Below are 13740 nucleotides of genomic sequence, written 5' to 3'. Positions count from 1 at the left end.
CGGTCAAATGCGTTGACTACTATTTTCGTGCACACTTTCTCACCTCTCGCCACGACGTACGACATGGCGATCTCACAGATCGATTGATTGGCCGGAACGACGATGGTAACCAGTCTGCCCGGATCGTCCGAGCATTCGTAGACGGCAGACCTTCTCGAGTCGTGACGAATCATCTCGCACGCCTTCGTCTGCGTAGACGTCAGACAGAGCTGTCTGAGATACAAGGTCGGATACAAAGACGACGCGTTGGCCATGACGACGTGAGCGATGATGTTGTCGAGACACTGATTTCCAAGGTCAACCCTAATGATCACTGCAGACTCTCTGAAGTCTCTCGGTGTGGCGACGACGCACGTGTTATTGTCTCCATCCAGAAGAGCTTGCGTTACTTTTCTAGAGAGAAACGTTCTGTTCCTACTGACCCGCAGCCTCACGTTTGAGGCACTAAAGTCGAGAGGGACTATGTATACATACCAACGAGTAACAACAATGTTAGAGGCAATGGAGGGCAGAATCGAGAAGGATCTCAATATACTGACCTCGTGACTGCACGGATTCTGCAACAGATGCGTGTTTTCTCGTTTGCCAGAGACACAGCAGCCAGACGATGCACCAAGTCTGTAGGATAACGCGCACACAACGCGCACAGGCCATGGAGCAGACGGTGAAGAAGACGGATTGCGGGTTCTGATCAGAACTATCTCACAGCCGAACAATGGTCAAACTACCGACAGCTGAGCCTATCGCCTTTGTATGATCTTCCGGTGCAAACGCTATCAGTGCCATGTGGGTGTATCATCCCCTCTCCACATGTTGGTAACGGAAGAGCTAGAGTCTTATCCCAACTTGTCTACAGTCTTGCCAATCAGACAGAGATCTTGATTATTTTTAATTAAGATGTGTGTCGCTAGGATACAGCAAACGACGACGCCACCGTTGAGCTGCGCTGCGTGCATCTGTAAGCTGGATTTACAATTGACAACGCTTTAAGTGTCGCGTCGTGGCGTCGTGCGTGGGAGCGGCACGCGTCGCGGCATACGCTTTGTACCGTACCATTTACAATATGGTTTTAGCGCGCCGTATAGACGTCGCTGCATAAATTCTTGAACTGACCACTCGCGCTTAGATTTTCTATTGGAAGAACTCTGCCGGAGCTCCCAGCTTGCTCGAACACTTTCCATGCCTTCCCTCTTGCACGCACAAGGCTCTAGCTGGTCAGCTGAGAGGTGGGTTTGCTCTGGCTGAGACATATAACGTATGTCTGGAACTATAAGGCTCATGAGTTACATTTATCATGCCATTAGCAGCAAAGAACGACCGCTCACTGGCGGAATGGAGATCCCGGATGTTGTAAATAATTTGTGGCAACACGAGGCTTGGCTCCTTTCCAGACTGTATAGAAATGTTAAGTTTGGAACGAGCCTAACAGGAGCCCAATTCACACAGAACACCTCCAAAGTAATAACCATGCACTGTATATCTAGATGTCATGGGCGCGCCCCACAGCCATAGGAGAGGGCGGAGCTGTGAGAGGGGTTTGCTTGCAACCCCAAACCCCCTCAGGTACGCGCCTGCCGCGGGTCTTTGTACATCTTGCACAAGCAAGGACAGCTCCTTACACAATCTAGGAACCGCTCAACGTCGAGTACAGTGCAGACATCAATAGCCATTGCTCAAGGAAGCCACACGTACATTTCTAGTTGACTGTGATTGGTCGAAGTCTAGGTTATACTTCCGGCGCGAAGTGCACAGCTTCCGGTTTGACGCTCAAAATAGATACGTAGAACTTGAATCTATTTGGACGCGTCACGTCGCGTTTCCTTACGTTTCGTCGCGTCGACCATTTTAATATTTGAATTTTTACAACGTGACATTCAAGCATTTGCATATTGTAAATGCAGGTTTAAGTGTATTATGGTTTTGCTCGAGGCTTTTAGAGGTCTGGAGAGTTAAATGATGTGCATGGGCGTAGGAAATGTGTCGACAAGACTTGAAGTGACGCTAACGAGCAGTTTGGCGCCATCTTTAGCAGCACCTTGAAGCTTCACTATACGTAAATTCTTTGTCTATTGTGTATTTTTTATTTTTCGTTGGAAACGCCCATTGACGTTCTTCTCAATCTTTGCTCGTTGAGTTTCTGGGAAGGCTTGTCGTTGCATTGAGGTCATCTCGGAATCAGACAAATGGGAGGAGTTCGACACCATTTTTTCTCACATTCACACGTTTCGGCGGCGCGCTAATGGTCGAGATGCCGCAGTCTGGTTTTGTCGCTTTCATGCTAGTGCATTTAAATCAGTGCACGATGCCCAATGCTCGACAATTTACCGTTACACCGGAGACCCTCCACACGCGTTGAACATGTCAACGTTTGTTGGACACCAGGTTACGGTATTCTTGTGGCTGGCTTGGAGACTAGGTGCGAGCTGCAAGCGTCAAATACGCGTCCGGTTTCCTCAAGCTGACGCAATGCTGCCTCGGAAAAGGATTGTAGACTAATTTTTTTATCTCTTTGGAACTCACTGGAGTTCATATTGGTTGCCGGAACGAAATTGTCCGACTGGTGTGTACAGTATTGCCAGCTGGGGTCGTGACGCATGCGTGGCGTGTTGGGTGTGGTTTCGTGGGTGTTAGTGTGTAAACGACCCGTAATTAGCGATGGAATGGCGGCTGCTGGCAACAGGTTGTTGCTCTTGCATGTGACTGGGCAGTTGCGGGTTCTGTCTGCTCTTCTTTCGGTGAGGCATACTTACGAGGATATCTGTTACTTGACGAGTATCATGCATCTTTGACAGAAGCATCACAGTTTGGAATGCTTAGACAACTTCGCATCATGTTTGCTATCATCTGTGCGTACTGCCATCCATCAGGTGACGCAATGCTTTGGGCAACGCACATTGATGCTCTCGCTGAAGACTTTCTCAAGAACAGTGATCGTGCAGTTGCGGTCAATAGAGTCTCCATGAGGTCAATCAACTGTTGCAAGAGAATGGGTCCAGCTGTACCACTCTGGGACTTCCCACACCACTAAGTGAATACAGAAGTGATGTACACGTGTCATCATACTTAGAGGCACCCAGTCTTGATGACCTCAATCGTGAACGAATACGACATATGGAAGATGTATTGGAGGACGATATCCATGGGATCGGATGTACAACATCATAGCTTTCTTCGTAGACGCTCCTGGAGGGTGTGGAAAACCTACCTTTTTACCAAGTTGGCCGCATACTTGTGACATCACTCAAAGACTGGGGTTTGTGCGGCTTGGACTGGTTGTAGCAACTCTCCTTCCTGAGGGAAAAACGGTGCATAACGTTTTCCGACTCCCTGTACCAGTTCTAGAGAACAGCACGTGCGATATCTTTCCTTGCAACGTCAAGCCGTGCAGGTAGGCTGCAAAATGTTGATCTTTTCATCATTGACGAGGCATCAATGATACCGTCTCATGCTCTTCACGCAATAGATCGCTGTCTGCAGGACATCTTGAACACTGCAAGTCCACTTGGAGACAAAACGTTTCTCCTTGGTGGAGACTTCAGACAGCTTCTGCCTGCATGTGTTCCACGCGTGTCACCAGAATTATTGAAACGTGCCTAAAGCGATCGCCTCTGTGGTCTCTGTTTCGCGGGCACCTATCCCTAAACATGCGCGCTTGATCAGGAGAGCAAGAGTTTGCTCAATGGCTTAGAGAACTAGGCAACGGGAACATGAACTCATTTTTTACAGGAGCTAGAACAAGGCAGTGCAGAGGTACCACCAATTGGTGTGACTTGCTCTGATCTGGTTGAAGAGATTTACTCCGGTGTTTGTGACAATGACTTGCACGGCAGAATCATACTCTAATCAACTAATGAACAATTTATGGATCTAAATGAGAGAGTTTGGAAATGTTGCTTCGAGAAACTATCACTTTCCCTAGCGCTGATTCCGTGAAATGCGATAGCCAAATGGAAGGAGACAACTACCCGCTTGAATTCTTAAACTCAATTACACCATCATGCAGGCACGCACCCCACCGATTAGGCCTTAAGAGAAATTGTATGTACAGTCATTCTGCTAACAAATCTTTCGTTCCGTCAAGGACTATGCTACGGAACACGACTTAAAGTGACACACGTGCATTCGAACTGTATCCATGAATCTGTGCTTCACTGTTCTACCATTGGTGACTCAGTCCTAATTCCAAGAATAAACTAGACTTATGCAGCGATAGCAACCTTCCTTTCACACTGGTAAGATCTACAAGCCGAGCGTCATCCCAGCGTATAACATAAACTTAGTCAGACGTTGAAACCTATTAATTACATTGATTTACAGTAAAATGTCTGAACGCAACCCAACAACGTCTTCTCGGCTACGAAAAGGGTCTGGCGTCGAAGGTCGTTTCTATAGCGCACGTGAAGCAAGTGCCGCTGCTGTTGCTGTATGCCTTCTTACCAAGATTTCCTGCTTTTAGTTGTTGAGATCTTCGCCGTCCATGTTAGACAACCGGACCACGTGAGTAAATGCGCGACAGCCGATTGGTAGTTACAAACCGCATATTTCCGGTTTACGTTACGTTAACTCTCGAATAGAACTTGGGTCTAATCCAACGTCTTGACGCCGGTCAGAACGTATAGTGTCTCGGCGAAAGGTGGTAACATGTTTACAGTAGCACGCTGACGTTACGTTGGCGATACGCTGGCCTGACCCTCAGCTTGCCTAAAGTTCCTGTAAACCAGCCAAAAAGCACAAAATTCCCTCTTCGTTTGGCGTACACAATTAACAGGTCTCTAGGGCAAGCGTTTGAAAAAGTGGGAATATTTGTACCGACACCTGTGTTCGCCCACGGACAACTCTAGTCTGGTTAGCCACGCCCCTTCCGCGAGAGAAGAAAGGGCGTGGCTAGCAAGAGTAGGGCGACTCTACTTCGCATTTTTTCCGCGAGCTAGAGCGATGGCCGACGTAAGGTAAAAGTGGAAGAAACCAACACACAATGGACAAGGAAAAAACTGTCACTTCGAATGTTGTACACAAACAAGTTCTCTCTATATAAGATAGCCTCTAACTGTAGTTGTTATATGTGACCAATTAATGAATCAATTACGACTGCCCCTATCGCATTTTGCAGAAATTCTGTGGGTCTTGCTAGTTTAAGTTAATTGGTACGTGTAACATCGTCCAACTGGAGCAGCTCTTAATGCTGTAATGAGCACACCTGGTGTGATCTCTATCTCATTACTCAGTCCGAGTTTGCACTTGCGGGGAATAGACAGTACAGGACACTTACGCAGACATGACGTCGTACACTTTTAGCTCTCATTCTCCGCAATGCAAACCGTGAAGAAAACAATCTAGGGTCTGCAGTATTCTACAGAAACCTAACATTGCTGGTTGGTAAATTGTGACCTAATTAGTGTGTTACTACATGCATATACACCCACAGCGGGATGTCCCTATAATGTTGTTCAAGTCTGTAGACCTTCCTCCAGTGTTGTAAAGTTTATTGGTCCAACTACGTGACTCATCAATTCGGATTCTTTACCTTCGTCTATAACAACTGCAACCCACACGTAGTATGTAGTCGATGGTATCAGTCGACGCAGTATTATCCGTGTCTCCGACCTCGGCAACACCATATCTGCCTGACCCAGGCGTGACGGCGCGCTTTCATTTCTAAATAGGACAAAGATTTTGTACTCTAGTTTGACGTCGTTTGGCATCGTTGTTGGAGGTGGTGAAGACCAACTGACCGTTGCATTTCTGGATCCAAAGTTTTGAATTTTTAATTTCGTGGGAGCGGCAAGAACTAAAACAGGCAAACACAATTATATATACTGACACACATATAATGCATAGATATACCTTCCTCTACTGTTGTAAAGTTCAATGGGCCAACTAAGTGACTCCTCGACTCTGAGGCTTTACCGTGGTCTACAACAGCTGCAGCCCACACGTAGTATGTAGTCGATGGTATCAGTCGACGCAGTATTACTAGCGTCTCCGACTTCGGTAACACGATATCTCTGTGATCCAGATGTGACGGCGAGCTTTCATTTTTAATATATAGAACGTGAATTTTGTATTCTAGTTTGACGTCGTTTGGCGTCGTTTGAAGTGGTGGTGACCAACTGATCGTTGCATCTCTGGATCCAAAGTTTTGGATTTTTAAATTCGTGGGAGCAGCAGGAACTAAAACAGGGAAACACAATTAATTCGAGAAACTGAGCAGGAAATGATGTTATATATATATATATATATATATATATATATATATATATATATATATATATATATATATATATATATATATATATATTAGATATACATACACACATGTACCCATGCACCACTGCGGGTGGACACTCAATGCTATTTACTCACATACAGGAGAGTCCCAACTCCAAACATCATCCATCTCTGCAAGCATGCGTCTAGAAATCATTCTAGCGTTGTAAAGCCATAATTTTATAGAAAGTTGCTCTAAAGGAAGGGAACGGCTAGCACAGCACAATACGTTCAAATCTATTGATTTCAACGTTTCTAGGCTATCTGGTAACCAAAGTACAAGTGTTTCTACTACCAAGGGGTAAAACCCTGCCGTATTATATAGAATAATATATATTAATATTAAATATTGGTTTTATGATTAATTAGTATTGATAGTGTGTATTATTATAATAGTTTGATATTAATTTTATTTATATACCGTTGCGTTTTGTTTTGAAATCGAGCACTGCTGGAAGTGTCGACACGTGACGTCGGAAACCAGTGACGATCACTCTGTAGTTAGTGAACGGGAGTAAATTCGTAAAAATGGCGGATGTCGTCTTTGTGGTCGTCGACGCAACCGTTGCTCGAATGTCGTTTTGACGAAACAGTCTGACGTTGTATGATGTGATCGATAGTGATCGATTAGGAGGTGGCTGCCACGTGATGGTGGCCGAATTGCCCGTCACAGTTGAGCGAAGTTTGTAAGGAACACTGTCTTCTACATACAAGAAACGGGCATTATATGAGGCAAACAGTTATGGCACTAAAAGCTAGAGGTTTAACGCGTGCAGGCTAGAGACGAGAGTGTAGCCTGCGCGCGTTAAGAGGTACTGCGGGAAAGGCTAAAACGTGTTGCACGTACTTCCTCCTGTTGTTTGAAACACTGCTGTTAGACTGGGATGACTTTGTAGCAGCTGGAAATTTTCAATGTTAACAGCTAGTATCCACACACTGTACTGTTCTAATTGAGAAAGTCCTCGTGCTGTGTATGTCGTCGTTGTGCCGTCGACGGTCTCGTTTAGCACGATGCTATGACTGTCGTTTACGTGATCACTAAGGTTTCTCTCTGTTATCATAATTTTGTAGTGATCTATCGGCCCGTTGCGATGGGCAGGAGGTTGCCACGTGAGCACAGCCGAATCTGTTTGTACGTTGGCAACCTTCAGTTGTCGAGGTCGACTCGGTGCTGCAGGTTGTGAGGCAGAAACAGCAACATTACAATAGAAACTAGTAAACGAAGCTGTGGTCTACTCGCTTCAGAGCTACGAGCGTATGCAGTGTGTGTGTGTGTGTGTGTGTGTGTGTGTGTGTGTGTGTGTGTGTGCGTGCGTGCGTGTGTGTGTGGTATGTGTGTGTTTGTCTGTCTGTCTGTCTGTCCGTGTGTGTGGGGGTGCATGCGTGTGTGTAACAGTAACAGTAATATCATACATGATTGAAGAGTACTAAACGACTGTTCAACACTTTTTTCGCTCTCTAGTTCTTCAGACTTGTTTTGAGCATTCTGAGGTCTGACGACGACAGCAACAGCAACAACATATTCGGTGAATGGTTCGAGTCCGTTCAGCCAAACAAAGGTGAGATTCGTCATCGAGATAGATACACTACGTATTGTTGCCTTGTGGTAGTAAACTCTGTAAGCCACAACCGATCCATACGTATAAACTACTGCATTCCATTCGACTCTAGCAAATGTTGCTGTTCGAGATGTGACACGAACTCCTGTTGGTGCACTTGGTACTGTTCACGAAAAAACAGTAAAAACACCATAATGTCACATACATTCATAGCAAACAATATAGATTAGGCACTCTCTCTACCTTCTGCATTTAGCTTTTCAAAGAGAGACGGACTCGAAGAAACGTTGTTGTTGTCACAATATGAATGACTATAGCTTGCTTTTACAGTGATCTCGTACGTAGTGTCTGGAATGAGATCGGTAAGGTCGAGTAGCGGTGATTGTGTAGTCACAGATAGAAACGTGGAGTCGTCATTTGCGGCTCGGTAGAGCACGGCGTAGTTAGTGATGTGGCAACCGTATGGATCCGATGCGTTTCCGGATAGACAGAAGAGTGAGAGGGCAAGGGACCGTTCCGTTTTCTCGAGCACTTTTGGTACGTCACATGGCCAGCCAGCAAACCCTGCTACAGGAAAAAACGGCAACTGTAACATTGAATTTTAAATTTTACAAACGGGTGGTGTGTGTGTGTGTGTGTTTTGCTATAGCTCAGTTAGTTAGAGAGTTATCCAATCGTGTGCGTACATCCGGGACCTTGCAGGATTGCATGTTTAAGTCACGGTGATGGCGAGCTATGACATAATTTCCTTGGGCAAAAAACTCACACAATTGCCTGTCTCGACTCAGGAGTATAAATGAGTACCTAGTCGTTGACTGGGGACTAAGTGGCCATCCGCTGTGACGTGATATCAGCCACTGGGGTCCAGGCGAGACTTCGGGTGCTCACACCACAGTTGGCTTCACAAACCGGTGCTCCTGTGAGTACCTGGCCCGGCTCTAGGAATTGCTATCGCAGACCCAGAGTTCTCCAGAGTAGCACACAGGAGCACAACTGTTAGCTGGGGGCGTGACCAGAATCTGGCAGCTCCTACTGTGTGTTAGAAAATCTGCTTCAAATCATTCTCATTTACTCAAATACTTGTATGCATAAAAATATAAACACAAACTGATTCTTACCATACACTTTGACAAGTGAGGATCTCGTAATCGTTCCCATTCTGTTCGAGACGGTGCAAGAGTATATATTCTCTTGTTGTTTCTGCATATTTGTGATTGTTAGTACGTCGTCTTTGACTGTAACGTTGTCAGTGGTCATCACGTTGGTGCCCTCTGGAAGAACTTGCCATTTGTATGTTGGATTACTAGGTGCAAATGCAGTGCAGCGAAGATGTAGAGTCTGTCCGACCACGACTCGAGCTGTTTCTCCAATCTGATAATCTTGAATGGATTTTGTAAGATCGACTGTTCTGTTTGTTGTCAACGGGGGAAACTTTGGTAAATCTAGAAATATATGTAAAGAAGTTGGTGGTAAATCGGATGAACTATATAACGCATATGGTTAGTCAGAAAAGACAGGTGCAGGTGGCCCCCGGTGAGATCCGAACCCACGTCTCCCGCATCAGCCGTTAGGTATGCTAACTACTACACGCGCAACATACTCCGGATAACTGTTTCACACGCCTAATGGCTTTCAAAACATTAGACTGGCTACAACTATACTTTGTAAGTTTAACTTAATTAATTAATACACATTCACATCAGGGCCCATGTAAGTCGATGCACTAAAGCGGCCAGCCGTTCCTAGTTAGCACCTACCGGTGATAATTATTTTCATATATCAATCTTCTAGCGTTTGGTCAGCTGTACACAAGCGAGCAATAATGTTTACCAACAATGTGACTATAGACCCACAGATCAAATGAGTCGACACGCTTATTCTCGATTTTCGTGCACACTTTCGTACCTTTCGCGTACGACATAGCAATCTCACAAATCGAATGATTGGCCGGAACGACGATAGTAACCAGTCTGCTCGGATCGTCCGGGCATTCGTAGACGGCAGACCTTCTCGAATCGTAACGAATTATCTTGCACGGCTTCGTCTTCGTCGTCGTCAGACAGATCTGTCTGAGATACAAGGTCGGATACAAAGACGACGCGTTGGCCATGACGACATGCGCGATGATGTTTTTGAGACACTGACTTCCAAGATCAACCCTGATGATCACTGTGGATTCTCTAAAGTTTCTCGGTGTGGCGACGACGCACGTGTTGTTGTCTCCATCCAGAAGAGCTTGCATCGTTTTTCTAGAGAGAAACGTTCTGGTCTTACTGGCCCGCATTCTCACGTTTGAGGCACTAAAGTCGAGAGGGACTATGTATACATACCAAAGAGTAACAACAATGTTAGAGGCAATGGAGGCCAGAAAACGAGAAGGATCTCAATATACTGACCTCGTGACTGCACGGATTCTGCAAGAGATCCGTGTTTTCTTGTTTGCCAGAGACACAGCAGCCAGACGAGGCACCAAGCCTGCAAGATAACTCGCACACAACGCTCGCAGGCCATGGAGCAGACGCTGAAGAAGACGGATTGCAGGTTCGAGCTCGATCAGAGATAACACCCAGCTGAACAATGGTCAAGCCACCGACAGCTGAGCGTATCACCTTTGTATAATTTTTCGTTATCAATGCACGCGTCATGTGGGCTGGAGTATCACCCCCTCGCCACATCCATATGTCGGCAACAGAAGAGATCTAGTCTCATCCAACTTGTCTACAGACTGGCCAATTAGACAGAGATCTCTTGATTAGTACGTTGCTATGCAAACGACGACGCGAGTGCGTTAATTAAGCTGCATTGACAATAGGTGCGACACTCAAGCGTCGCGTCGCGTCGCGTCGCATCACACTTGTTGTACCGTCTATATGGTTTCAGCGCGCCGTATAGACGTCGTCGCTGCATGAATTCGTGAACTGATCACTCGCGCTTCGATTTTCTACTGGCAGAACTCTGAGGACCCCCAGCCTGCTCGAAATCCATTTTTGCCGCGTTCTTTCTTGCACGCGGGTCTTTGTACATCTAGCAGTTGATCATCTAGAAGCAAGGACAGCTTCCTACACAATCTAAAAACCGCTCAACGTCGAGTGCAGCGCCGAAATAGAAATCATTGCTTACTGAAGCTATACGTACATTTTCAGTTGGCTGTGATTGGTTGAAATCTAGGTGATACTTCCGACACGTGTACACACTTTCGGTTCGACGCTCAAATAGAAATCAATTCTATTTGGACGCGACGCGACGCGACGCTCAAGCGTTCGCATATTGTAAATGCAGCTCTCTAGGTGTATTATGTTTCGCTTGAGGCTAATAAAGGCCGTGAGTAAAATGATGTGCATGGGCGTTAGGAAATGTGTCGACAAGTGATGCTAACGAGGTGTTTGGCGCCATCCTTAAAGCAGCACCTTGTAAGGCTTAATTAGAGTTAGCACGACGGCTGCTGGTTGTTACGTCACACGCAGCAGTGATCTGTACTCGCAATGTTTCAAACTTTTGTATCAGAACCGAATTGTTTGATACCCCGCCGTACAGCAGTGGCTGAGGCAACACATTGTGAGTGGCTGGCTTTGCTACATTGTTGCTACTAAAATTTATATTTGCATTGAGAACGCCCTATTGTTTTACAATGCACACATTTTATTCATGGTACTAGTATATTAAATCTACTGAATGAAATGGTGTATTTGAATGGATCACAAACTACACTATAACATTATTATGACATAAATAACAATGATACTGCAACCACCAACCAAAAACATTTATTTGTAGATTACAATTTTAATCAAAACATATATCTAGACTACTTGTACGTAAAGCCCACTCTCTGCGCGCACAGAATTAAGCTACCTGATAAATACACGATTTTCTACCAAACCTACAGCTTTCGCAAACATAAAATGAAGATCTCGAAAAGCGGACACTTCTCTGCACCTTATATCCAGGCAATAGCTGGACTGTATGGTATGTCCTTTCTTCTGAAGAAGAGATGATATCTACTTTAGGCAGCTACAGTGATTGTCAATTTGCTACTATATACTACTATACGGTACTGCTATTACGGTACTGCTATACGGTACTACTATACGGTACTGTATGACAATACTACTACTATACGGTACTACTATATGGTACTGCTATACGGTACTACTATACGGTACTACTGTACGATACTACTATATGGTACTGCTATACGGTACTACTATACGGTACTGCTATACGGTACTTCTATACGGTACTACTATACGGTACTGCTATACGATACTACTATACGGTACTACTATACGATACTACTATATGGTACTGCTATACGGTACTACTATACGGTACTACTATACGGTACTGCTATACGATACTACTATACGGTACTACTGTACGATACTACTATATGGTACTGCTATACGGTACTACTATACGATACTACTATATGGTACTGCTATACGGTACTACTATACGGTACTATTATACGGTACTGCTATACGATACTACTATACGGTACTACTGTACGATACTACTATACGGTACTGCTATACGGTACTACTATACGGTACTGCTATACGGTACTACTATACGATACTACTATATGGTACTACTATACGGTACTACTATACGGTACTACTATACGGTACTACTATACGGTACTACTATACGATACTACTATACGATACTACTATACAGTACTACTATACGGTATATGTCCGACCAACAACAAATCCATTATCATCGTCAATGGAAGTAAGTATACTAAGTTACCTAATTGATGCTATTTGATACAGACGTCTTCCTCAGGGTTGTCTTCCTTAACATGCATCTTAAGTTGAGAGCACTAGCCCAAGCCCAAATTAATTAAGTGTGTATCATATAGTGTCGTTCCTTCGCGGCCTTGGATTGCGCTTCTATTTCTTACATGTGTGTGTGTGTGTGTGTGTGTGTGTGTGTGTGTGTGTGTGTGTGTGTGTGTGTGTGTGTGTGTGTGTGTGTGTGTGTGTGTGTGTGTGTGTGTGTGTGTGTGTGTGTGTTATGCGCAAAGCGTGGTCCGTGGATATGGAGTTTGTATTAAGGTTAGGTATGCATGGTTTGTATTAGCGATCCATGGTTTGTATGTACAGGCAATGGCTTTGCGCACAACATCTAGATAGATCGACCAGCTACAGGTCTTTGCAAACCTTGTGATGTTAAGAAATTAAATAAATAAATACATACATACATACATTTTTTGTTACAAGAGCCCCTAAGACCCAGGTTAGATACTGCAGACACTAAGCACTTGCTACAATACTTTACAATCTCAGTCACTATATGCCACTATGTACTTCAACTTGCTGCTTGGACAGAACTGACACTCCAATTGTATGTTAGTTCCTTGCCCAAGGGAACTTATTTATGTGGCCCTCCCGCACTTGAACTCTGACCTAAAGGTCCCGGATGTTGTCAATCTCCAACTGCACACTCTAACCAATTGAACTACATACATACATACATACATACATACATACATAATAAATAAATAAACAAGCTAAAATAAATAAATAGATAAATAAACAAACAAGTAAATAAATAAACAAACAAACAAACAAAAATAAACAAATAAATAAATAAACAAGTAAACAAACAAATAAATAAGTAAATAAATAAATATTATATATCGTAACCTTCAAATGGCATGACAAGAGATGGGCTCGCATTTCTCGCCAACTATGGCATAAAACAGTTCCAATAATTTTTTGTGGCATAGGTCTCAACTCCTACTTCTGCGACTCGTACTGGTTGGTGAAGACATCCACACCAGAACAACTATTCGGGTAAAAAGCTATGCACAATGTGATATGATGCAGCGTAGCTAGCACACGTTCCATGCACGGTCTTGTAGGCTAGGCAGTTGCCGACAGCAGCAACTACAACACCAGGAACG

The 13740-nt window shown here is 44.5% G+C and overlaps 2 protein-coding genes across 4 annotated transcripts in view; both read right to left on the bottom strand.

Moving 5' to 3' along the window:
• LOC134186081 (uncharacterized) overlaps window positions 1-933 on the bottom strand; it is a 31331-nt gene extending 30398 nt beyond the window's left edge. For 2 of the 3 annotated variants that reach the window (XM_062653993.1, XM_062653994.1), the window contains exons 1-2: window positions 540-929; window positions 44-460 (exon numbers count right to left, since the gene is read on the bottom strand). In XM_062653993.1, the coding sequence (XP_062509977.1) occupies window positions 44-460; window positions 540-654 (532 nt within the window). In that variant the 5' untranslated portion in view covers window positions 655-929. Of the gene's footprint in view, window positions 1-43; window positions 461-539 lie in introns of all 3 variants that reach the window. The other variant, XM_062653995.1, reaches the window with a different exon arrangement.
• A 4341-nt stretch (window positions 934-5274) lies between these two features.
• LOC134185294 (fibronectin-like) lies at window positions 5275-7840 on the bottom strand. The gene is made up of 5 exons (XM_062653076.1): window positions 7681-7840; window positions 7115-7438; window positions 6689-6970; window positions 5845-6171; window positions 5275-5788 (listed from the first exon to the last, which is right to left on the bottom strand). Exons 1-5 carry the CDS (start codon window positions 7838-7840, stop codon window positions 5448-5450), a joined length of 1434 nt encoding a protein of 477 aa, XP_062509060.1. The 3' UTR covers window positions 5275-5447.
• Window positions 7841-13740: the final 5900 nt, after the last annotated feature.

Source organism: Corticium candelabrum, chromosome 10, assembly GCF_963422355.1.
Source record: "Corticium candelabrum chromosome 10, ooCorCand1.1, whole genome shotgun sequence".
Classification (NCBI taxonomy): domain Eukaryota; kingdom Metazoa; phylum Porifera; class Homoscleromorpha; order Homosclerophorida; family Plakinidae; genus Corticium; species Corticium candelabrum.
The sequence above is the reverse complement of the archived record's forward strand: the minus strand, read 5'-3'. Positions and strand labels throughout refer to the sequence as shown.

Excerpts from the sequence above, each read along its gene's own strand:
- LOC134185294 (XM_062653076.1), bottom strand. The coding sequence starts at position 7,840 with ATGACGAATCTCACCTTTGTTTGGCTGAACGGACTCGAACCATTCACC. Across the intron at positions 7,439-7,680 it reads GTTTAGTACTCTTCAATCAT|CACCGAGTCGACCTCGACAA; the intron begins GTATGATATTAC and ends CACAACCTGCAG. Across the intron at positions 6,172-6,688 it reads TTTCAAAACAAAACGCAACG|TTCCTGCTGCTCCCACGAAT; the intron begins GTATATAAATAA and ends TCCCTGTTTTAG.